The sequence below is a fragment of the Paramisgurnus dabryanus genome, chromosome 19 (assembly GCF_030506205.2).
Source record: "Paramisgurnus dabryanus chromosome 19, PD_genome_1.1, whole genome shotgun sequence".
Lineage (NCBI taxonomy): Eukaryota > Metazoa > Chordata > Actinopteri > Cypriniformes > Cobitidae > Paramisgurnus > Paramisgurnus dabryanus.
In genome coordinates this window covers 20,505,067-20,527,124 of record NC_133355.1, presented here as the reverse complement: position 1 = coordinate 20,527,124, position 22,058 = coordinate 20,505,067, and the positions used below count along the sequence as shown (strand labels likewise).

At 36.0% G+C, this 22,058-nt stretch overlaps 4 protein-coding genes across 5 annotated transcripts; 2 read left to right on the top strand and 2 right to left on the bottom strand.

The window, feature by feature from the left end:
- Positions 1–4,345: 4,345 nt before the first annotated feature.
- On the top strand, positions 4,346–5,842 carry ntaq1 (N-terminal glutamine amidase 1). Of its 2 annotated transcripts, none has more exons than XM_065292465.2 (6): positions 4,346–4,819; positions 4,947–5,046; positions 5,130–5,180; positions 5,285–5,433; positions 5,507–5,631; positions 5,714–5,842. In XM_065292465.2, exons 1-6 carry the CDS (start codon positions 4,740–4,742, stop codon positions 5,815–5,817), a joined length of 609 nt encoding a protein of 202 aa, XP_065148537.1. In that variant the 5' UTR covers positions 4,346–4,739; the 3' UTR covers positions 5,818–5,842. The 2 variants fall into 2 exon arrangements, with proteins under 2 accessions (XP_065148537.1, XP_065148536.1); XM_065292464.2 differs by having other exon boundaries at positions 4,347–4,819; positions 5,285–5,437; positions 5,511–5,631.
- Positions 5,843–5,986: 144 nt separating this feature from the next.
- Positions 5,987–7,980, bottom strand: psma2b (proteasome 20S subunit alpha 2b). Its single transcript, XM_065292463.1, has 8 exons — positions 7,843–7,980; positions 7,405–7,481; positions 7,181–7,313; positions 6,942–7,064; positions 6,779–6,860; positions 6,624–6,697; positions 6,435–6,492; positions 5,987–6,178 (listed from the first exon to the last, which is right to left on the bottom strand). The coding sequence occupies exons 1-8, from the start codon at positions 7,881–7,883 to the stop codon at positions 6,062–6,064; spliced, it is 705 nt and encodes a 234-aa protein (XP_065148535.1). The 5' UTR covers positions 7,884–7,980; the 3' UTR covers positions 5,987–6,061.
- A 208-nt stretch (positions 7,981–8,188) lies between these two features.
- Positions 8,189–9,867, top strand: LOC135782140 (zinc finger protein 706). The gene is made up of 4 exons (XM_065292462.1): positions 8,189–8,292; positions 8,809–8,962; positions 9,087–9,202; positions 9,308–9,867. Exons 2-3 carry the CDS (start codon positions 8,828–8,830, stop codon positions 9,180–9,182), a joined length of 231 nt encoding a protein of 76 aa, XP_065148534.1. The 5' UTR covers positions 8,189–8,292; positions 8,809–8,827; the 3' UTR covers positions 9,183–9,202; positions 9,308–9,867.
- bmp8a (bone morphogenetic protein 8a) lies at positions 9,509–19,499 on the bottom strand. The gene is made up of 7 exons (XM_065292461.2): positions 18,176–19,499; positions 15,363–15,555; positions 12,257–12,405; positions 10,844–11,035; positions 10,668–10,747; positions 10,435–10,545; positions 9,509–10,324 (listed from the first exon to the last, which is right to left on the bottom strand). Exons 1-7 carry the CDS (start codon positions 18,681–18,683, stop codon positions 10,175–10,177), a joined length of 1,383 nt encoding a protein of 460 aa, XP_065148533.1. The 5' UTR covers positions 18,684–19,499; the 3' UTR covers positions 9,509–10,174.
- Between the last annotated feature and the right edge of the window lie 2,559 nt (positions 19,500–22,058).

Below are 22,058 nucleotides of genomic sequence, written 5' to 3'. Positions count from 1 at the left end.
GATGCAATAACACTTGTCAGATGTAGTATGAATCATATTAAGCCATGATTCAGAAGCACATGACAAATGAGACAGCGCCCAAAACTAACGGCAGTCTGCTATGCAATTCACCTCTATCACAAAGGTTGTCATAGCGGGTGTATTTACTACAGGAGATAATGGGCAAGGGGATAATATCAATGACAAAAAATAGCTACCCATGGTGTAATGCACTGTTAAAGTAGGTTATGTATATGTAGGTCATTGTTTAGGCATTAGATGGGCTTTTCATCATTCCTCATACAAAAAACACCTGTGAAAAATGTGATGGTAAGTCTTTAGACTCCAGCTCTGAAGTTCAATATTGACAGGCAGAGAAATAAATATGTTAGCCATGATTGCAAGCAGATGTTCAATAAAGAATGAACAAGATAATCGCATGCCAACGCAAACTTTTGCCAGCTGGATCAAAGTGTTATGGATCATGTATTAATGGGTGCTGAGGAACAGCACAAAGTGAACTCGATGGACCTGACTGTACACAAAAACATAAACAAGCAATAATGCCAAAGTGTGTTTTAGCAAATATCAGACATTTTACTGAAAAAAAAAAAGATTTAAAAGACAGGACATAAATCTTAATAAATCCGCTAGCCTATGGGGACTGGTCAAAGCAATAACTTGCCAATAGGATAATAGGCATACATTTTTAGAGGTCTGTTTTGACCAAGGCTGATCTGATCTTCGGTCAGTCTATCTTCACAATCAATCTTTGTCAATGGAGCACCAATTATAATAGCACTCTATTGCTCATTTCACTTTGATGGTAAGCATAATAAAGTTACTGAGTAACTATGGCCAGAACAGGGCTAGTTTCTGTTAAATATATATCTGGATGGCTTTCTTACTTCTTTCAAATAAAAAATTCAACGGAAAATGCTTGAATTTGTCCCATTGCTACTTGAAGATAACATGTTTTAAATCATAACACCCACATATTCCTCTAAGCTCTTGTATTGTGTGTGAGAACATCTGTTTTAGTTTCTTGCAGCATTTTTTTACAGACACACCTCAGGTATTCCCCAACAAAATAAATCGAAGGTTCTGTATATGAATACATATTAGGTCATATCTTCATACAATAACAAATACTGAAAGTTGATTGATTTCAAATGATAATAAGTTACATATTTGATTTTTCATGGTTTAATAACGGAGGTGCTTTCTGCTGATGCATGTGATAGACCTGCATGAAAACTCCTGCTCTACTTTATTCTGACCTGGCAATATGTTAGCATTCCTGTTACAGGTCATTGCTTCTGCTGATAAGACGCAACAATTTACTGAGGTGGAAAATTGCTCTGACCTGACTTTGTTTTGTTTTCCATTAAAATAACCTTTAAAACAGGACCTAAACTCATTCACTAACAACTTGCCAAAGGCGACACTACATGGTAACCGGCCACACTCTTGTCCAAAATAAATCTTTGTTTTCAATACTGCGTTGAAATAAAATTTTATTGATTTTTTTTTAAATATCTAAATCTGCAATATACACAATGAAAAATAACTATATTAATAGCATCTGTCCATATGAAATGTAATCAAGTCTATGTATTTGATGGCTTGTTATCACATAGGGACACAGAGGACTGTGAATGGGAACATTACACCACATGAGGGCCACTGTTATACTGGAAACAAGAAAAAAATCGAGAAAAACAGCTGGAGAGGCATTTTACTTTCAGTGCCGAGATCTACAAATTCGATTGCAAGCTTTTGCTAAACAGGTTACAAGAAAATACACTGTCCAACGATATCAAGCATCCTGGCATACAGGAAGCAAAAAAACTAACCAAAACAAATTAATGAAATTATTCACCTTCTGTTTAGGTATAGTAAACTTGAGCCACAGGCAGAAGTAATTATTACACCACTGCTGAGGCAGATGATGGACACAGGAATATCTCTGTTAAACATTTTATTCACCTTTTAACCTCTTCGCCAGTCATAAGACTTTAGGTACACATAGCTTGCTCACTGCATCAAAACAAAAGCACATGATCATTATAAGTCAAACTTTAACATTATTTTAACCCTATGATTCACAATGCTAATTACAGTGGACGGACAGTGTACTTGATTTTACATCCACACCAGAAAATCTTACATTTGGTTGTTACCTAAATTTATGCCTACTGTATTATATTTTATAAAGGCCTATATTTTTAACAACACAGCCTCAGGTCCTCTAAAATTTTTACCATATTTGACTCAGTTGGTAAAAACTCAGTATTTTTTTTGGTTTTGTGTTTTTATAACATCATCCTACACAATGTAAAGAACAATTTGTGAAAATATAACCTTGATGAATTTTAAATGACTGAGTAAAGTAATTTCAAAGATTGACATCTATGATTGTAATCAAACTTTGATGCTTCAAATCACAATTATAGATTATAAGACTTTACACTGGATTTCAATGAGAGGGTCAAATATTTAACATCTTTTGTTTAATCATTGTATATTTTAATCTTTCCAATTTGAGGTTCATATATTTTATAATAGTCGTGATAAGGACCTTGGCCCACTGAAATTGTACCATATATTTACAAAACACTAAAGTGCTTAAGCAACGCAAAAAACCTAAATCACTGGTGGTGTACAAGGTGTGTCAGGACGTGAATAATTTCACGTCCTTGTGAAGACGTGGTTTACGTGTCTGTCTGGCGCGTCTGGGCGGGCGCAAGAGTAGGAGCGTAATAAAAATGTTATCATCCTTTCTTGAAATGGCAAACAAAAAATCTTGTAATAGTTATAAAATAAATAAAATAATTTTCCTATCATTTAAAAAAAAGGAAACGAACGAGATGTGTGGCCCTTATAATTCCAGATTGAAGTAACTACCTACAGTACCCACATTCTAATTCTCTGCATTTTACATCTTTTTTTCTTTTAAAAGATTTAATTTGTATTTGTAGTAAAATTTTAATTTTACTACTAATACATAATTATATATCATTATATTAAACATAATTGCTGTTAATTTATGGTTCCTATGCGCGAAAATTGAGGAAATGCCAAGAACCTTAAATAAATTCAATCGACGCAATTCATGGATGTATATTGAAGGCAAAGTTGAAATATTGAGGACGTGGGAGAACATGCTGGTAAATGTTTTACTACTTTTTCTCTCTTTGGGTTAATGTGACACTTTTCTCTGTAAATTTAATTTATCCTTTACGCATTTCCAGGTCGTTACACAGTACACAGAGTCACTGCTGTGGGAAATTCTCTTAAAAAAAAATTCATATTATAATGCCAATTATTGTAACAGTCCTTGAAAGCTCTACGTTGTGATGCAGGCTGAACCACTAGTTTGCATAAAAAGTACTAACTATTAACTCAATGTCCCTGCACATAAACAAACACATTGACCAATAAGATCAGTAAATGCTGACAATGTTTTTTCTCATAACCTCCATTTAACCAGTCAAGAGGGGAACGAGCATCACCTAAAAATATCTATTTTTAAACATGGCAAACAGTTTTAGTATCACGTGTATTTGTTGTCCTTGATCTTGCATGGCCAGTTTTCAGTCAACATTGGATCATCTGGCCGAACATCCACAAACATTAGCTAGAAATATTTTGATAGAACCACACATTTAATGTTTATAAGGTGACTAATTGTCTGTTTGCATAATAAATTACGACAAAATATTGTTTGTTTCCATTAAACAGCATTTTAAGCGAAATGATAACATATCTGTTTCTCCCATTTGCAGAATTATTGCCTGACTACCCTGCTAAATAAACAGTCGACCCCATCATAGAAATTCTATTGGTTTTATTGGGAATTTTATTGGTTCTAATGGAATATGGCCCAAAACACAGTTTATTGGTCTTTTTTCGTCTCTAATGGTATTTACTGGTTCTATTGGTTATATGTATTGGTTCTAATGGAATATAAAACACACTACAATATAGTGGTTTTATTGTAAAAGCTTATGGCTCCTATTGGTAATTTAATGGAAACCATTAGAATTTTCTGTAATGGTTTTATTGTTTTTTTTTTCAGCATGATATTCAAATAATTATTTTGTACTTCATTCTTGAACGAACGAATATAATTTTTATCCACAAGCAGACCCGGTACGGTTTTTTACGTGCCTTACTGCCACCATGTGGCAACTGTTAAAAAAGTTGTGTTGACTGGATATGAACTGTCATCTTAATGTTTGAGGCGTTTATCACCTAGCTTACAACTCGTGCCGTTTTGTTTGTCAAGCAGTATAAAACACACCACATTAACTAACTACATCAGATGTTTTCAAACTGATACACCGCTAATATCAGTTCTGTCAGTGGTAGGCCTAATCAAGACACACAATCTGCACAGGCAGGCAGAAGTTAATCGGACATTATTGTTGTTTTTCGCTTATGTGCTTTTAACAGTCAAACAGACAATCTGTCCTTTGTTAAGATCAGAAGAATGCTTCAACAAGTATCGTGATTGCGCATTACATTTGCAATTCACATGTATGTTTGATTTTCACCTCGTTGAAAAGTCGGAACGACAAATCTTCAGAAGTTCCACACGGTCATAATAAACTGTAACACCAATGTGTACTATCGATGTGATGGTACTGGTATCGCAAGCAAATAGTCATTTTAATCATTGTGGTGTATCTTGTATTTGTCTTTCTTCGTGTCGTTGTAATCTGAGTAAGACATAATCGAACAAAGTGGTGTGTCGAATGAATGAAAATAAAACTATGTCTGAATATGCACTTATTTCTCCATCTAGAAATGAATGTGTATACACCAGCTGTTACTGGTAAGTCGTTTTGACTATATCATTTATATTTATCAGTATTTTTTTTAAGTTTTCAGCTCAAACATTATGGATATTGATGTATTGGTACAAAATTGACTGTTACATATAAACACGTTTGTGTTTTCAGTGAGGAAAATGTGTGGAAATTGTGTGAATATGTCAGGGATCAAGGGACTTGCTCTTTGCATGACGTGTATGCAGTATTTATATCTAATGAAAGGAAAATGGTGAGTATGACATGCTGTTTTATGTCTCTATATATTTTAAATAGATATAGTTGTCATATATGTGCATTGTCTAATTAATGCAGATACCCATCTGGAAACAAAAATCCAGTCGAGGGGATAAACCTGTAATCTGGGTAAGAAACTTACCAGGAACATTATTTTCAATAATGATAAAATCACATTTAGAAAAACCTACACTTTTCTAATACGGGATGTCATTTTGTATGCCTGCCTTTAGGATTATCATGTTATTTTGCTACACAAAAGTAAACAAGGACAAAGCTATATATACGATCTAGACACCATCCTCCCCTTTCCTTGTTTACTTGATGTATATTCAAGGGAGGCCTTTCAATCTGATGAGCATTTAAGACGTGAATTCTGGAGGCAAGTATTTAATTTGAAATAATGATAAGTCTATCCCAAGATGCATGTATTAACTCTCAAATATGCATTTTAGGAAGCTTCGTGTCGTACCGGCAGACATCTACTTAAAGAAGTTTGCTTCTGATCGGTCACATATGAAAACTAATGATGGCAACTGGCGCATGCCACCTCCTTCATATCCTTGTATAGAAGCATCAGGTATTTATAGTACCCATAGTTTTTTTCTATATAACTAACAAATCTATTTTTTTATTGTTTTATTTTTTATGTGCCCTTTCAGATACTAAAATGAATCTTGATGACTTTATCTCCATGGATGATAGAGTGGGCTATGGAGAGGTTTATGGACTTTCAGACTTTGTTCAACACTTTGGAGTGAAATAATATTGTTTTTGCTCTGGGAAAGAACCTAAGCCATGTTAAAAAATGTACATAATTGTTTACATCATTGTCTCAGGAAAAGCAGACAGAAAGGTCAGTCATATAGAAATAAATCTGATGTAACACTTGTTGATATTATACACCCTTTATAAAGAAGTCAATTACACAGATGTACAAATAATAAAACCATGTAATTTAATCAAACAACCAAACCGAAATGACTGTGAGCAGTTGTAGTGCCATGGATTTAAGCAATTGCTGCCAGGTAATCCTTCACCTCAGCAGGTGAGAGTCTGCGAAATCCTGCTTCATTACAAATTCCCACCTCTATATTGTCTTCTGTCATCTGACCTTCAAAACTTTCCTATAGGAATAAAAAAAAATTTTTTTTTTAACTAACAGCACAGCTAAACTGAATTATACTATAATACTAAACTGTAGTTTCAATATTTTGTAATAAACAGTGTCATAGTGTCATTTATCATGTAGCTCAATTGGTAGAGCACAGTGTTAAAAGGATAGTTCACCCAAAAATGAAAATTCTGTCATAATTTACTCACTCCCATGTTGTTACAAAATGCATACATGTAAAATTGAACTGTCAGTGGAGATGAACTCACTTTCAAAGTTAAGATGGCAGTGTGTATAGCATCCTCAAGTTCCAGATCTTCATTATATCTGTATTAAAGTAGTAAAGAGCAAAACTGTAAAACTTATACCACTCCAAAATTTATAAAACAAATCTGATATGCCACCTTTATATAGATTCAGTGCACTAGCATTGTTTTTTCAAACTGTGGTGGTGATACCTTTTTTCAAGGAATGTTTTTCCATTGACATAGTTCTTTCCCATTGCTGTGGCTTTCCAGGCAAAATATGCTCCCTATGGGATGTGATCAAAGAATGTTAACAAAATAAATGGTTGTATGTTTAAAATTAAATTGTGTAAATGTATATTTTGTACCGATGGGTCTGATTGAAATAAGTATGGTCGATCCTCATCCCAACCAGCAATTAGAAGAGAGACTCCAAAGGGGCGGACACCACTACAAAACATAAATTACGTCAAAGGCTCAAACTGAAATCCAGTATAACAAATTCAGACACTGGCTTAAAAGTGAACATACCCTGACTGTGTGTATTCCTGCATAACTGAAGCCACTCTCTGTACCAGTTGACCTGTGGGGATCGGCTCCTGATATACCAGGTAATACTGCTGGGCCAATTTTCTTGCTCGTCTGAGCATCACCCTATACAAAAAGAGCATCCAGACATCCTAAATGTACTTTCTTTTCAAAGACATTATTCTTAGGTGACAATTCAGTTATTTTTTCCATTTAAATTAACAATAATATTAGTTAAATACCTGTAGTCAGGGCCCATTCCACTGTACACCATGCCAATGTGTTTGGTTATAGGTTCAACTTTGTGTACGCTCTGTTCATCATACAGTATAGACTTCTGTTTCTTCTCGGTTGCCAGCACGACTCCATTTGATGCTGCAATTTTTAAAGGAAATTCACAAATGCAATGCATACCAAGGGAGAACATACTTAAAGTAGGCTAATAATAATACATAAAAATACAAACCTTTGATTCCTACGGACGGAGCACCGGCTGCAACAGCGGCTAGGGCATATTCAATCTGCACCAGTTTGCCAGAAGGGCTGGGGAATACATTAGAATATTTTAACCAAAAATAATTACCAAGGCAACTTGGTGAATGACACCCGTGAAGACATTGACAAATAAAGTCTAATGGCCCAGAATGTGTATTTTAACATCAATACAGATTACCTTAAATACAATTCTTCGTGTATTGATGCTGAATAATATCTTTTATTTTGATACATTTAAGCTAATACATGTTTATATTTAACATCGTGACAATGCATCTCCGACGTTACGTAAAACATCGCCAAAGTTACATAAATTTAGGGAAAAAACTTACTTTTCGTAAAAGAATGTAAAAAGAACTATTCCTTAAAAATATCAAAGTCACACGTTGATCAATAAATGATAAATTACCTAAATGTTGTGAGAGAGAAACTGTATCCTCGTTCCGCCATATTTATCCTCTGCTCCGGAAACACACATTGAAAACGCCGCTAACTTTCTGTGAACAATAGACTCAAAGTAAAAGCCAGTTCATGAACTAATAAAAATAATGAAGGGTTGTTTTTTTTCAGAAAGACGTGTAATATTATAAAATGTCTCTTGTAATTTTTATGTTTTAATTTAAGTCGCAATAGTTTACTTTATGAAAAGTCAGAAACAAAAACGCATCATAACAGTATTTTTAAAAACGCTGGCGCATAAAAACTCATAGACAAGAATTAAATACTAATTAATTTTATTTTTGTTTCTCAGTTTTAATGTAGGTGAATTTTGAAATACCCATATTATGTAAACGTCATTGACGGAAGCTGTTGAATTACGTCATTAGCCCTTCACTTCCTGGCCCGTGGTAACGCCGAGGTATTGTCTCTACATATCTACAAATTTGACATATTTCGCCTTATAATCTGTACTTTTTGATGGTTTTCTTATGTCTGTGATGAATAATGATTGTATTTTTATGTTAGGCCGTTAAATACGTGATAATCAGGCAGTTCAGAGATAGTTTTGAGGAAAGCGTTAGTCGCCGGATGAGGAAGAGCTTTAAAACTAATGTGGGATTAGCGCCGTCTGGGTTTTTATATTTGGTCATCAAAATTGGTTTTCTGTTTCAATATAAAATGTATGGATATGTGTTTTACATCGACACTTAATACTTTTAGCTGAAAAAGTGTAAAATACTTACTACCGATCTCTTACTGACTCAGTCTTTTTCATAATAGACTCACGTTTTGTTATAACCCCAGTCGCCATTGCATAAAGTAATTATACAAATCGTAAAAAAAACAGCCTTGAGTACTATTTTAAGTTGATTTAGGCCCATGTTATTCTGTCTAAAAAAAATTATTGTTTAAGTAATTAAATTTGTGTACGCAGTTCGTGTGTAGAGAAGGCCATGGCTCGTGGGCAGCAGAAGATACAGTCCCAACAGAAGAACGCAAAGAAAGCAGCCGAGAAAAAGAAGGGTCAAGCAGCAGATCAGAAGACTGCAGCCAAAGCAGCTTTGGTTCACACATGTCCTGTCTGCAGGGTAAGACTGCTGTGTGTCAGTCTAATTTAGGTCGAGTTCAGCTCTGTTCTAATAATAAATTGATGGCAGTGGTCTATTTAGCTCAACTCATTATTGACATTTTTTTAACTTCCAAATTTTATAGACTCAGATGCCAGACCCAAAGACATTTAAACAACATTTTGAAAGCAAACACCCAAAGTCTCCTATGCCTCCAGAACTGGTTGATGTACAAGCTTAAAAGATGAACCTAAAACAGGGGTAAGTCCATAAAAACTTCAGATATACATCAACACCACAATTTCCAAAGTATGCATATCCGTATGCTAATGTGGCTGTTTTTCTTGATGATGGTCCAATTTTCAGACCCCGGGTAAGAAATGCCATGTTTTCTGCCAACTGACTCGACTCGCTGTATTAAACATAGACCCTGAACCAGATGTGGATACAGTAACAAGGAGATTTAAGGACAGACACAAGCACACCAGCACTCATTATTTTTTATATTTTTATATTGCTTCCATCTTTTCAAAGTGTGCTGCGTGACCTAACAGTTTCATTGTTATGTGCTTTCACTCATATTTATGCACCACTGAAGACGAGACATCTTTTCTATTGCCCCATGGTGTTTTTGTCCCTGTAAAGTTTGATTTTTAAAACCTGATTAGGTGCTGTCCACCATGTTTTCTAAAGGTTATCAGAAAATGCCCTGATCTTTTAACTGTGAACCATGGTTAAGAGCTGCACCATTGTGTGTATTACTTAATATAGGAACCAGGAATGGAATAAATTGCGTTAATGTGCTTGAAATGATCACACATGCGATACAACTGCTCCTGTTTTAGTACACGGAATGAGTCAGTAACCATGGACACACTTTTGTTACATTGATTTCTAAAGTTTTCAATAAATGTATATGCATATAATCAGTACTTGTGTCGTGTTGATTAACAAAAAAAAAATTGTTTTCTTTCATCAGAGCACTTTTGTGAAAACATTTGTTTGTGTATTTGAGCTAACAGCAGTAAAGAATAATCACAAAATACACTGTGTAGAAGCAACAAATAATTTTATTGTAATATGATAAACGCACGCATCATTACTGTCGTGCATGCAACAAATAAGCTTATATACCATCATGACAGTCATTTGAGATGAGAACATGACTTTGTACATTACAAAATGCTTCAAAGATATTAAACTTAAATGAACGAGCAATACTGTGTACAGGATTCACAAGCAGCCACAGTGCTTGACCACCATATTTCGATGTTTTTTTAGAATAACGTTGTTGTTGTCGTCATAGAAGAGCACAGAGATGGGACTTAGTTTAGTTGGTGCACAGCAGGCCTTGGGCACTTCGTTTGGTTTTATAAGGTGTACCTGCCAAGAGAAGGAGTCAGTACAGATACAATAAAGGAAGTCCATTTTCAACCAGCTACGCGTAATAATGGTTTAATTCACTTAAACGTGCCAAAATACAAATTATTTACCAGTAGCTGGATCATGGCATGGTTTGTGCCATTCATGCAGGAATTTAAAGGGTAGTCACATTCCCCATCACAGTAATATGCAGAGTAGCCTGGAGGGGCCAAAACCCAATCCTAAAAATATTAAATGTGTTTTACATATGTAATCATCATAATATACAATTGAGTATTGAATTGATAATCTAACGTTAGCATTCACGTGCAACATCCTAAAAAGTCACAGTATTTTTTTTCACCTTCCAACCAAGGTCACTGAAGCTGACATAAAGTTCATGTTTCTTACAAGCCTGGCGTCCACTGGTGGCATAATTTTGGTCTGGAATAATAAGATTAAAGCCCCATTATTTTATATGCCCCTTTAAAGCACTTTTTAGTGTGACTCACAATATGCTGTCACGTTATTGTGGCTCACCAAATATCCCAGGTCTGTTTGGGTGTGGCAGATCATACTTGGGTTTTTTCTTGCGAGGGTTGTTGTGTCTGAGAGCACGAGGTGGGCGGCAGGGGGCTTGGCTAGCCCTGAAAAATGTCACCATGAAGGGCTGCTTAGAGCGCGGCCCTCGACGGCCAACCAGACCCACCACCCCAGCAGACAATGACCGGTCTGTGACAAAAGATTGTAGCATTTTACCATCATTGGAAATATATATTGATTTCACTTAATAGCAAAATGACCTAAACAGCAATAATAAGCCCACAATCAGAAAACTAGTCAATCAGAAACATTCCCTGCCTTGTTAGTCATTTTGTACATTCATGTTTGCTGACATCAGATTTGCACTTGTTTTTGTAGGGCAGGTTTTAAAGAGAGTGTGTGTTTGAAGAAGCAAAACAGCTAAAATCGCCAACAGCACTTTTCGTGTAAACTACTTGGATGTCATCCAGTTTTATTTCTGAGAACAACTGTGACCCTTTCTGTGAAATCCAGACTAAAGTCTCAATGTAAATATGAGATTAGGAGCATCAAGATTTGATTTTAAATCATTGATTTCTATCTTTGACATAGCCTTAAAGGGAACCTATTATGCAAAATCCACTTATACAAATTGTTTGGACATAATGTGTGTTGGCAGTGTGTGAACACAACCACCCTACGATGAAAAAAAATCCACCCGCTCCTTGTTTTTTAATCCCTATTAAACGAAAGCAGTCTCATTAGACATGCTGTTTTGATTCTCTAATCAATGTGAGATCACATTGATAAAGCCCCGCCCACTTACAGTCCTGCATTACTGTCGTTTCCACCCTCAGCGAGTTGTACTCTGTGCACTAGATACTATTGTCTCAGACTGTATTAATCAGATCTATTTTAACTGAAAGCGCTTACTGTCTGTTTGTAAGGAAGTGTGGAACAGTAGCTCATTTGCATTTAAAGGTACAGACATTAAAACAATAATAGGGGCATTTTGGACATGCTATAATAAATGATCTGTGAGGTATTTTGAACTGAAACTTATTCTGGGCACACCTGAGACTTATATTACATCTTTACATTATGTAGAATGATTTTATGTAGAAAACCATAACTGGCAATAAATGATTTTAGTTTTTACCAGACTGGGTCACAATTTGACTTTTACACAAATTTACCTTTGTTACTATGAGAGAGCTTAAACACTAGTATATGTAAAAGTGTAACATCAATACATGTTCTCATAAAGACCAGAGTATAGTAAAATCAGTATCTTTGTCATTTTATATTTCTGATTATGGTATCTAATGATCACTAGCAATCACTATGGGAATTTGGTAAAACTGGCCAACGTGTTTGTCATTGGGAAACAGCAAGAGCGAGAGACCAGAGCTGGCTCTATGAATTGCTCACCTTCCTCAGTTTCCACATAAAGGCGGATACCGAGGTTGCTTCGAGGATTAAGGAGCCAGCGATTGCTTGCAGAAGTCACATCAAATGCCAACCAGCCTTCCTGACCTGCAGGTACAGACTGCATGTCCAACAGCACCAGCTCAGGCTCCCTGTCAAAAAAACACCAAAATCAACTGAATGCCTTTCTACTATTGGGGTCATTTTACACCCATACCCCTTACACATGTTTTTTTTTTTGTGGTAAAAGTGTAGTACCATTGTTTTTTTTATGTATTTATTGGTGTTTTACTACAGTAACCACGGTTTAACTATGGTTTTTGAAAATCATTGTTGTCAAACAAACAATGGTTATTTTGTAGTAAACATGATTTTTTGGTTTTAACTGTAGTACAACCATGGTTAAGTTTAAGGGTATAGTGACCTGTGATTTGGATATGGTCAGTTAAAGTTTAGGACAATTGCTTACTGTTAAGCGTCGCCGTCCCGAATACGGGACACCTAAGTTTGCATCAATATTGTTGATGTAAATTTTTATCTATCACTACAAACTATATATCGTTGGAAAGGTCTAAGCCTCCAGAGTAGACATTTCAACAGTGTTTTATAAAATAAATTATGTAGGGAGAGTAACTGATTCATTTATGAAGCGAGTGTGCCTCAAAACATTTATTTTCTGCTAAATGTCACTGTCCCATCAGCAGGACGCCTACATTTACTTCAATGTTTGCATGTGAATTCTTATCTAATCATGACAAACTGTATATTTTTTGAAAGCTCCAAGAGTGTAGATTTAACTTAATAGGGTGGGGTGACGCTTAAGAGGTTTTAAAGGGATATTTCACTTTAAAATGAATATTCTGTCATCATTTACTCATCCTCATGTTGTTCTAAACCTGTATGAATTTCTTTTTTCTGATGAACACAAAAGAAGATATTTTGATGGTAAACACACAGCAGATAGTGACCATTGACTTCCATAGTAGGAATAAAAAAAGATGATGGAATTAATGGGTACCCTCAACTGTGTGCCTACAATCATTTATCAAAATATTTTCTTCATCATTTTCACAGTGGTCCTCAAAGTTATTCCTGGAGGCCCACTGCTCTGCACATTTTGTATGTCTCCTTTATTCAACACACCTGATTCAAATCGTCAGCTCATTATTAGAGATCCCTATGAACTATTGCTGCGTCCGAAACCGTCTACTTCATACTATATAGTACGCGAAATGCAGTAGGCGAGACGAGTAGTATGTCCAAATACATAGTATTTGAAAAACAGTATGCGAAAAGTACCCGAATGATCTATTACTTCCAGGTAGATTTTGCAGTGTGCATACAATGGACACTTCACTATCCCATGATGCCCTGGGAGAGGAGTTATCCAACGAAGAAGAAGAGGCATGCGGCTGTTTTTGCGCTGGAATGACATGACGTGATGACGACGTATGTCACGTGATGTAGCAACATGGCGGATGTAGTACGTCAGAATCTCATTCATACTACCAGGATTTATACTACACAGTACCTACTGTTTTAAATACTTCATCTTACTCAGTACCTACTGTACAGTATGCGTTTTCGGACACAGTCTATGTCTATCACAATACTTCCAAAATATTTTTTACCTACTATGGAAGTCAGTGGTCACTGTCTGCTATGTGTTTACCATTATTTCTCAAAATATCTTCTGTGTTCATCAGAAAAAAGAAATTCAAACAGGTTTAGAACACAAGAGGATGAGTAAATAATGACAGAATTTTCATTTTAAATTGAACTATCCCTTTAACTAATAAAGTCTATCTACAAAGTGAATTGTCCTATCAAAAGGGAACACGGATATCTGAAAGATTCCCCTGTTGAATAAAACATTACAAATGGTTTCAATTACAAACATTATGAACCATCAGCTGTTTCTCATTAAAAACATTACAGAATTCCAAGTGGTGTTTTTTGGTTCATACATATTACCAGTAGAGATCCATATAGACTCCTTTATAGTTTCCATTAAAGGGATAGTTCGGCCAAAAATGATATTAAACCCATGATTTACTCACCCCCAAGCTGTCCGAGTTGCATATGTCCATCGTTTTTCAGACAAACACATTTTCGGATATTTTAGAAAATGTTTTAGATCTTTCAGTTGATTAAATGTAAGGTTACGGGGTCCACGACCTTCAAGTCCAAAAAAAGTGCGTCCATCCTTCACAAATGAAATCCAAACGGCTCCAGGATGATAAACAAAGGTCTTCTGAGGGTAATCCGCGCGGTGTTGTTCTGGAAAATCCATATTTAAAACTTTATTAACGTAAATAAATACCTTCCGGTAGCGCCGCCATCTTAGTCGCGTCCGCATTCAGGATGAGAACTTACGCAGCCTACGTAGGTTACTCTGCTGCTGCTCTGTGCCCCCGCCCTCCGAATTTGTCATACGTCACTAAGAAAAGTGCGTACACTACGCTAATACTCTCTCCTGAATAGTCTAAGATGGCGGCGCTACCGGAAGGTATTTATTTAAGTTAATAAAGTTTTAAATATGGATATTTCTACAACAACACCGCGCAAATTACACTCAGAAGACCTTTGTTTATCATCCTGGAGCCGTTTGGATTTCATTTGTGAAGGATGGACGCACTTTATTTGGACTTGAAGGTCGTGGACTATGGGTGGACCCCGTAACATTACATTTAATCAATTGAAAGATCTAAAGCATTTTCTAAAATATACGAAAATGTGTTTGTCTGAAAAAACGATGGACATATGCAACTCGGACAAATCATGGGTTTAATATCATTTTTGGCCGAACTATCCCTTTAAGCCCAGTAAAATTCTCATTATAACCATTAAATCCATTAGAATTTAGTGATGTTTTTTATTTTAGCATACTAAAAGCTTGGTTTCATAGACAAGACTTAAGATTAGTCCCAGACTAAAATGCATGTTTGAGCTGTCTTAACTAAAAAGAGCTTGCTTTGACATGTCTTAAAAAATATCAGCTAATCTCCACTAATATGTCCTAGTTTAATTTAGACCTAATCCTGAGCCTAGTCTGTGAAACCAGACCTAAAGTAACAATATTTTAGGCAAAACATATTTTAGTATTGACCTGTTTCTTTTCTCCCTCTGGATTTCATAGACAGAGATATGAAGGGTGCGATTCGCCCGCCATCCCATGGGAAGAGTTTTATAGATACGAAATTCCGCGGCAGTCACCGTCTCTCCCTGAGGAAGCGGAGTCAGATCGAAACGAAACTCTTTCCAATAAGGGCGAGGCTGGAGCAAATCCTTCTCCTGTTCCACTGTGCTCAGAGACATAGAGAAGCATCAGAAAGAGAATTAGAAAAAAAAACAAATCCATAATAATGGTATACGAGCCCTTAACCCTAACCTTATATATCTAACCACTGGCCCTAATCCTGCAATCTGATTGGTTGATAGAAATGTTGTTCCAGGACCAGCAATGATGCTGATCCAAAAACATGTCTACTACTTGGTAAAAAATACATTCACCATCAAGTGTGTGAAATGAGTATAAGATGATGTTTTGTAGCGCTGATTGGCAGAAGATGGAGAAATAAAGAGCGCTGTAGTTCGGACTATAACACCCACAGCTGTGGCTCTGCAGCCGAGTAATTACAGGCACTGTGACGCTGGCTGCAGCTCTGCACGCAACCACTAATAACAGTCCAGCGATGTATTTTTAGAGGAGTACCCGATAGTATTTTCATCCACTTCATCTCATTTCTCTGCCTTTCAGTGGGGCCTGTAATTTCACACAGCTGTGTGCCCACTACAACATCACATGGACTGCGTGATCTGGACTGGGCTTTGTAAATTCCCAAAAATCAGCAACAATCGGGATTCACATTTAGAACAACCCAGATTAAAGGAAAACACTGGTGTTTAGGACAATTGGCAGGAGGAAAGACTAGAAAACTAGATGGTGGGAAAACCTGCTGCCACCATGGTGTTCGTGGTGGTTTCCACAACATTGTTAAGATGCTTTGAAGCATTTTAAGGACACTGCAATGCAACTGCTAGGGTTGATTTTTACTAAGCTTATCATTCTGAAAAGCGCGGTGTGCTCTGATTGGTCAGCTAACCAGTGCTATGGCGTGTGAGGAAAATGTTACGCCCCTTAACATATTTGGAATATCAGCTCTTAAAGCACAATGTCTCCATGACAGTGGCGGCAACAATACTATAGCGCGAATAAAAGTTACGCCTTTTTCTTTCATTATACATTTGGGTGGTGTTATGCAAACCAGTTGCAAGAATCATATTAGGTAAGAAACCCTTACTTACAATACACTTACAATTAAAGGTGTCATAGAATGTCAAATTGTATTTACCTAGGCATAGATGGATAATAAGAGCTCTGTACATGGTAATGACAAATCGTGAGACTCAAACGCAATTGTTTTCTCATTCTTATGTAAACCTTATGCAGACTGCTGAAAAAAAACAGGCCAATCTCAACATAACATCGACTGTGATGTAACAGTCGAGATTTATGCCCCAACATGTTTACTAATGTGAGCTACTGGCATGAGCCTCAGAGCAGAGCAGAGCTCAACATTATTATTCATGACCCTTCCAAATAGGGCAAAAATAGTCAATTTCATTTAAAGGACAAATCCTAGGTTTGTAAATAGACATTTAATAAGATTTCTGGATAATTTTTGCACTTAATAAAGTCACATACCGTCTATGTGAATATCAAAGGACAATTTAAAAAAAATATTTCAATGCATTCTTTGGCACCTTTAAAACTAAGGGTTGACTTAGGGATTCAAATATTTTGAAGTTCAATCAAATTCTTAACTTATGCTGCTTTCCTCTACTAGTTAAATCTGAAAAGGATTGATACCGATCAGTACAGGAAAGACATTTAGATGGAAACAGTAGTTTAAATGGGATGTTTAACTGTTATTTGTTTTGTGGCAGATAAGTATCGTCTGTGTTTGGATTGAGAGGAAAAGATATGGAATGATACCAATGAACACCACAAGCCCAGCCCGCTTCTCTCTCATTAACACTGATCCAGAATCAGTAGCGAATGTAACTAAAAGAATTTAAATATTTCATAATATGACTCTTGGGCAGGAGGAGGTGGTATATTTGGTTCAATATCATATTCAATGGCCTCATAAGGTTTTAGGGCAGTTAAAGGGATAATTAATCCAAAAATGAAAATTCTGTCATCATTTACTCACCCTCATGTTGTTCTAAACCTGTTTGAATTTTTATTGTTCTGCTGAATACACAAGAAAAAAATCTTAACCAAACAGATAAGGGGCACCATTCACTTCCACAGTGTTATTTTTTTCCTACTACGGATGCCAATGGTGCCCCTGAGATGCTTTATTACAAACATTCCTCGAAATATCTTCATTTGTGTTAAGCAAAACAAATACATTTTTACATGTTTGTAACAACCTGAGGGTGAGTAAATGATGACAGAATTTTCATTTTTGGATGATCTATCCCTTTAAAGACACATTTACATGAATATATGAATGCAATTACGTTAGATAACAGTTAAATAAGTGTTTTTAGCCTTATTCTAACTAAACTTTTTAACTAACTATGCTTTTTTGAGACATTTTGCATTTGACCACATTGTGACAAAGTCATTTTAACATAGTGAATATATGAAGTAACCACAATTAAGTTTTTTATACTCATATCTAAATAAATAAAAAATTACTTTTCAAACATAATTTTTTTAAGTTGATTCAACTTTTCACTTTTACAGTGTAAAGTTTATCACATTAAATAAAAGGATTATTTTGTTATCTATTTATATATACATTTACATGTTTCATTTAAGTGGCCATTGGATTGTTTTATATCAACTTGTTGGTTGAGGTCACAGAGCTGCCAAAGTAAATTTCACCCCAACCAGCTGTCACTTACCCAAGTTGACAAAGCTCATAACTGTATCTGCCTCACTGACCACCGTGCCCAGGGGTGGGGTGTGTGTGCTTAAGGTGGGCAGTGCGGCATAGCTGACAACCGGATTAAAACCCAAGCCTGGTCCTTCATCACCCTCAGATGACACAGCATGGTAAAGGTCCAGCATAAAAAGGGGGGCGGAGGAAGGAGGGCGCAGGGGTGGGTGTGGTCTCGGCCGGCCGGGCAGCCCTAGAAGAGATAAAATCTCCTTCTGCATCTCTTTCTTTTCCCGACCACTTAGCCTTCGGAAGCTGGAATGTACCACCCCTTCCACCTGACCCCAAACACACAACAGCAGCACGCAAAGAGGGAGGAAGGCGGCCAGAGGGAAAAGCCGTTGTCGGCCTCGGATTCTGCCACCATTGCCACAGTTTTTCCTCCCTCTGCTGCGGTATGAGGGTACAAACTCGGCCACAGTCTCATGTTTGTCCAGTGGTGTGGCAATGCGGTTGGAAGACTTCTGTTCCATTGCTGCTGGTTCACCTTACTGTTCCTTCTGCAGCCTTATATAAAGATCTGCTCAGTCCTTGAATTTACACAATTTCTCTGTTTAAAAGCTGGGAAATTTACTTTTGAGGAACACACAAATAGCAGAGCAATGTAGGTTCCACTACAGACATTGTTTACTACTAATATGTACATTACTCATGCTGTTGTATTTACCAGATCCTGGTTTCTCTCATAATCTATAGTCTGTTCAGAGAAAACAAACTGTTCTCCTTGTAGCTTCACGTTTTTCACAAGACTTAAGTAAAAATTAAAAAACACTTAATGTGAAAATACAAAATGTGGAAAATTAAAGTCATTGGGTACAATAAATACAAACCAAGCCTTTAACGGTTCAAGCTCTTCAAATATTCTTCAAACACAACACCTGCTTCGGCTCCTTCCAAGAAGTAAGTAATAAAATCCTCTATTTGAGAACAAAAAAAACGTAAAATATTTTCTTGCAGTAATCCAGGTTTGAATGAAGTTTTAATCCAATGAATTTAAGCACTCAAAACTCCTGAAACATTTAGTCAGAATATATTTAACAGTTCTGGTTATAAAAATTGTTTTGTTCACAAAAACATAAAAAATCCCAAGCAGCGGTGATATTCTTAGCATGTGCGCTGCTTGTCCTAAATGCATGATCTGAGCACTGGTGATCTCTGTCTATCTAAAATATGCACCACCACAGAGAGGGAGTGTTTGAAATGACTTAAGTCTCCTCCTTCTCTTCCCAGAGACCTTCTTACCTTAATCTTCATCTTGCCTATCAACCGTCTCATCTTCTATACATACTTCACAAATTGCTCCCAATTTTCATGTGGATTGGAATTAAAATGATCTCAGTTGGGTTCTAGGTTTGCAGCTACAGTAATATAAAACATGTATTTTTTTTAAAAATCCCTGAATTTATAAAGTTTATTTCTATAATCTGTGTTTTTTTATAATTATAACACACACTTGCCTGCTTTTTATTTTGTAATTGCAAATTTTTATTCTGTGTCCTGCAGTAGCCTTTTGGAAATATGCAACAAATATAGTTGACATGAACCGTAGTTACAGCAGTTACATGCTTCATTATTTTACATGAAATCTTTATGATGTCATATTAATTAAAAGGCAGATTCCAGGACAGGGTTTAGATTAAAGACTAGGCCTTAGAGTTATATTAGGACATTTTAGACGTTTTTGGGTCATTGACAAAAACGGTTTGGCAAGTTGAGAAATCGAAAAATCTTTTTAAAAAACTTGTTTAAAAAGCATGCATCAGGTTCATTTTAATGGACATAGTGTATTTATGTTGATTTTATGCAATAAAAAAATACATTTGCACCATTTTTATGAAAGTTAAGACTGAATGGACCTGAAAATCTCAAATGGTGTAACCGCCAATTTCGCCAAAGAATGAGAAATATTAAATATTTTATTCACCTTGATGGCATATAAGCGTAATCATAAAAAAATTAAAATACCATTTTAGGCTATTAGTTATTTCTAAATGTAAATTTTAATACTTTTTAGTAATATTTGTCCTGACATATCCTGACAACAGCTCTGTTTTCTTAATAATGTTTGACAAATTATGTAAAATTGTATGTAAAAAAAAAATCATATTACACTAAAATAGTAATCTAAAAAACTAATATCCACATATTTTATCCCCCCTTTTTATTCATATATTTTTATTTATGTATTAAAAATACAGTTGACATTTTTGCAATTATCCCCCAAATATTCTTTCCAAATGAAATAAAAAAAGAGAATCTATGCAAATTTTAAATTTACATTTAATTAAATCACATGGACACAAAATAATTAACTTCAGGTCATTAGTCCCTTACAGTATTTACTGGTAAATTGCAGTTAACAGGTCATGTGTGAAAAGAACCATTCTGGTAAATCAGTGCTACCAATTTACCAGTAAGAGAAGTTGTTTGATTACTGGTAATTTACAGGTAAGTACTATGACAAAAAATATAGATTACCGGCATTTAGAACGGACGACGTCATCGTCAAACGACTGACAGCTTTGGGCCAATCTTAATGTTTTGATACAGACGCTTTTACCCCCTGCATTGTTAACGGACGTTTACACACACACGCTGCTTTAAAGTCGAGCAAACATGAAGTTAATATCCACATTTCTTCCCCAAAGTTGTTTAAAACGGCTTACCATCTGTTTGCCGACGTCCTAAGCACACCCCTCTTTTAAGCCTAATGGTCAAACAGTACTATTGTGTAAGACGCAGGTTCCGTTTGTTTAGTTATTAGCAAATTCGCGACCGTCAGCGTTGGCCACAGATGTGAAAACAACAAAATAGGGACCGTGGATATGAAGCAATAACCCGCCATTGTTTACAAATACAACACTGAGCGCGCTGCGCGACACAGGTAACTTCCGCTTTCTCACAGAGTTTACCGGTATGTTGATATTGATGTGTGAATGATGTCTTTACTGGTAAAAAGACGGAACGTCTCTGCGCGTGAGAATAACACATTTTTGTATTAACTGCCAAATTCATTCTAGTAAATTAATGTAATTTACCGAAATTACTGTGTGAAAGAGGCTGGCACTGATATAAGATGTGTCAGTACAAGGTTAACTTAGGATACGCCCTTTCCGGCTAACCGCTCCTACATTAATGATCTGTATTAAAAAATAATATATCTGGATGATTAAAGAGACTAGGAAATGGTGATATGTTGAAAAAGGCATCTAAATCAGACCTTTCCTTATACACTTGTTCTCCTGTACACTTTGCCTTCCTTATAAAGTACATAAAGTGTACTTCCCTGACCCTGTATATCTGTGTATGTAGTCTGTAAACTACACAGACTGTAAACAACTCTAACAGAAACAAAATGATAAGACTTGTACATGCCATTCCAAACTGTTTAAATACAAAATACTATTTGCAATTATAACTATTCCTCTATTAATAATGTTTTTGTAATTTAAAGAATGAAGTTGTATTGCTGGAATGTAAGATGCCCCAAGTTCTTGGCTCCGAGATGTGGATGGTATTTGGTGGGAAAGGATGTGAGTGGGTTTAAATATTTGTATATAAACACAGAAACACAGCTGCAGAAAGGAGATGATGGAACACCACCCTTCCCAAACCCCATCCGTTCCACCTAACCACCAAACATACACACAGACCAATACAAACACACGTACACACACAACACATCACAGGTGACGTAAACACAAAACAAAGGTGCTTCTATGATGGAGCCAACCTATATTTGAACTCCCGAATGATTCAACGTAAATCTTACATAAAAGCCAGACGGCGTACACACAAAAGGCTTGCCCCCCTTTTGAAGATTTAATGGGGTGTGTCATTATCTCTAA

Excerpts from the sequence above, each read along its gene's own strand:
- LOC135782140 (XM_065292462.1), top strand. The coding sequence starts at position 8,828 with ATGGCTCGTGGGCAGCAGAAGATACAGTCCCAACAGAAGAACGCAAAG. Across the intron at positions 8,963-9,086 it reads ACACATGTCCTGTCTGCAGG|ACTCAGATGCCAGACCCAAA; the intron begins GTAAGACTGCTG and ends CAAATTTTATAG.
- ntaq1 (XM_065292465.2), top strand. The coding sequence starts at position 4,740 with ATGAATGAAAATAAAACTATGTCTGAATATGCACTTATTTCTCCATCT. Across the intron at positions 5,181-5,284 it reads GGGATAAACCTGTAATCTGG|GATTATCATGTTATTTTGCT; the intron begins GTAAGAAACTTA and ends GCCTGCCTTTAG. Across the intron at positions 5,632-5,713 it reads TCCTTGTATAGAAGCATCAG|ATACTAAAATGAATCTTGAT; the intron begins GTATTTATAGTA and ends GTGCCCTTTCAG.
- bmp8a (XM_065292461.2), bottom strand. The coding sequence starts at position 18,683 with ATGGAACAGAAGTCTTCCAACCGCATTGCCACACCACTGGACAAACAT. Across the intron at positions 15,556-18,175 it reads TATGAGCTTTGTCAACTTGG|TGGAACAGGAGAAGGATTTG; the intron begins GTAAGTGACAGC and ends CTCTGAGCACAG. Across the intron at positions 10,546-10,667 it reads TCAGTGACCTTGGTTGGAAG|GATTGGGTTTTGGCCCCTCC; the intron begins GTGAAAAAAAAT and ends TAATATTTTTAG.
- psma2b (XM_065292463.1), bottom strand. The coding sequence starts at position 7,883 with ATGGCGGAACGAGGATACAGTTTCTCTCTCACAACATTTAG. Across the intron at positions 6,861-6,941 it reads CAGGAATACACACAGTCAGG|TGGTGTCCGCCCCTTTGGAG; the intron begins GTATGTTCACTT and ends TATGTTTTGTAG. Across the intron at positions 6,698-6,778 it reads TATTTCAATCAGACCCATCG|GGAGCATATTTTGCCTGGAA; the intron begins GTACAAAATATA and ends CACATCCCATAG.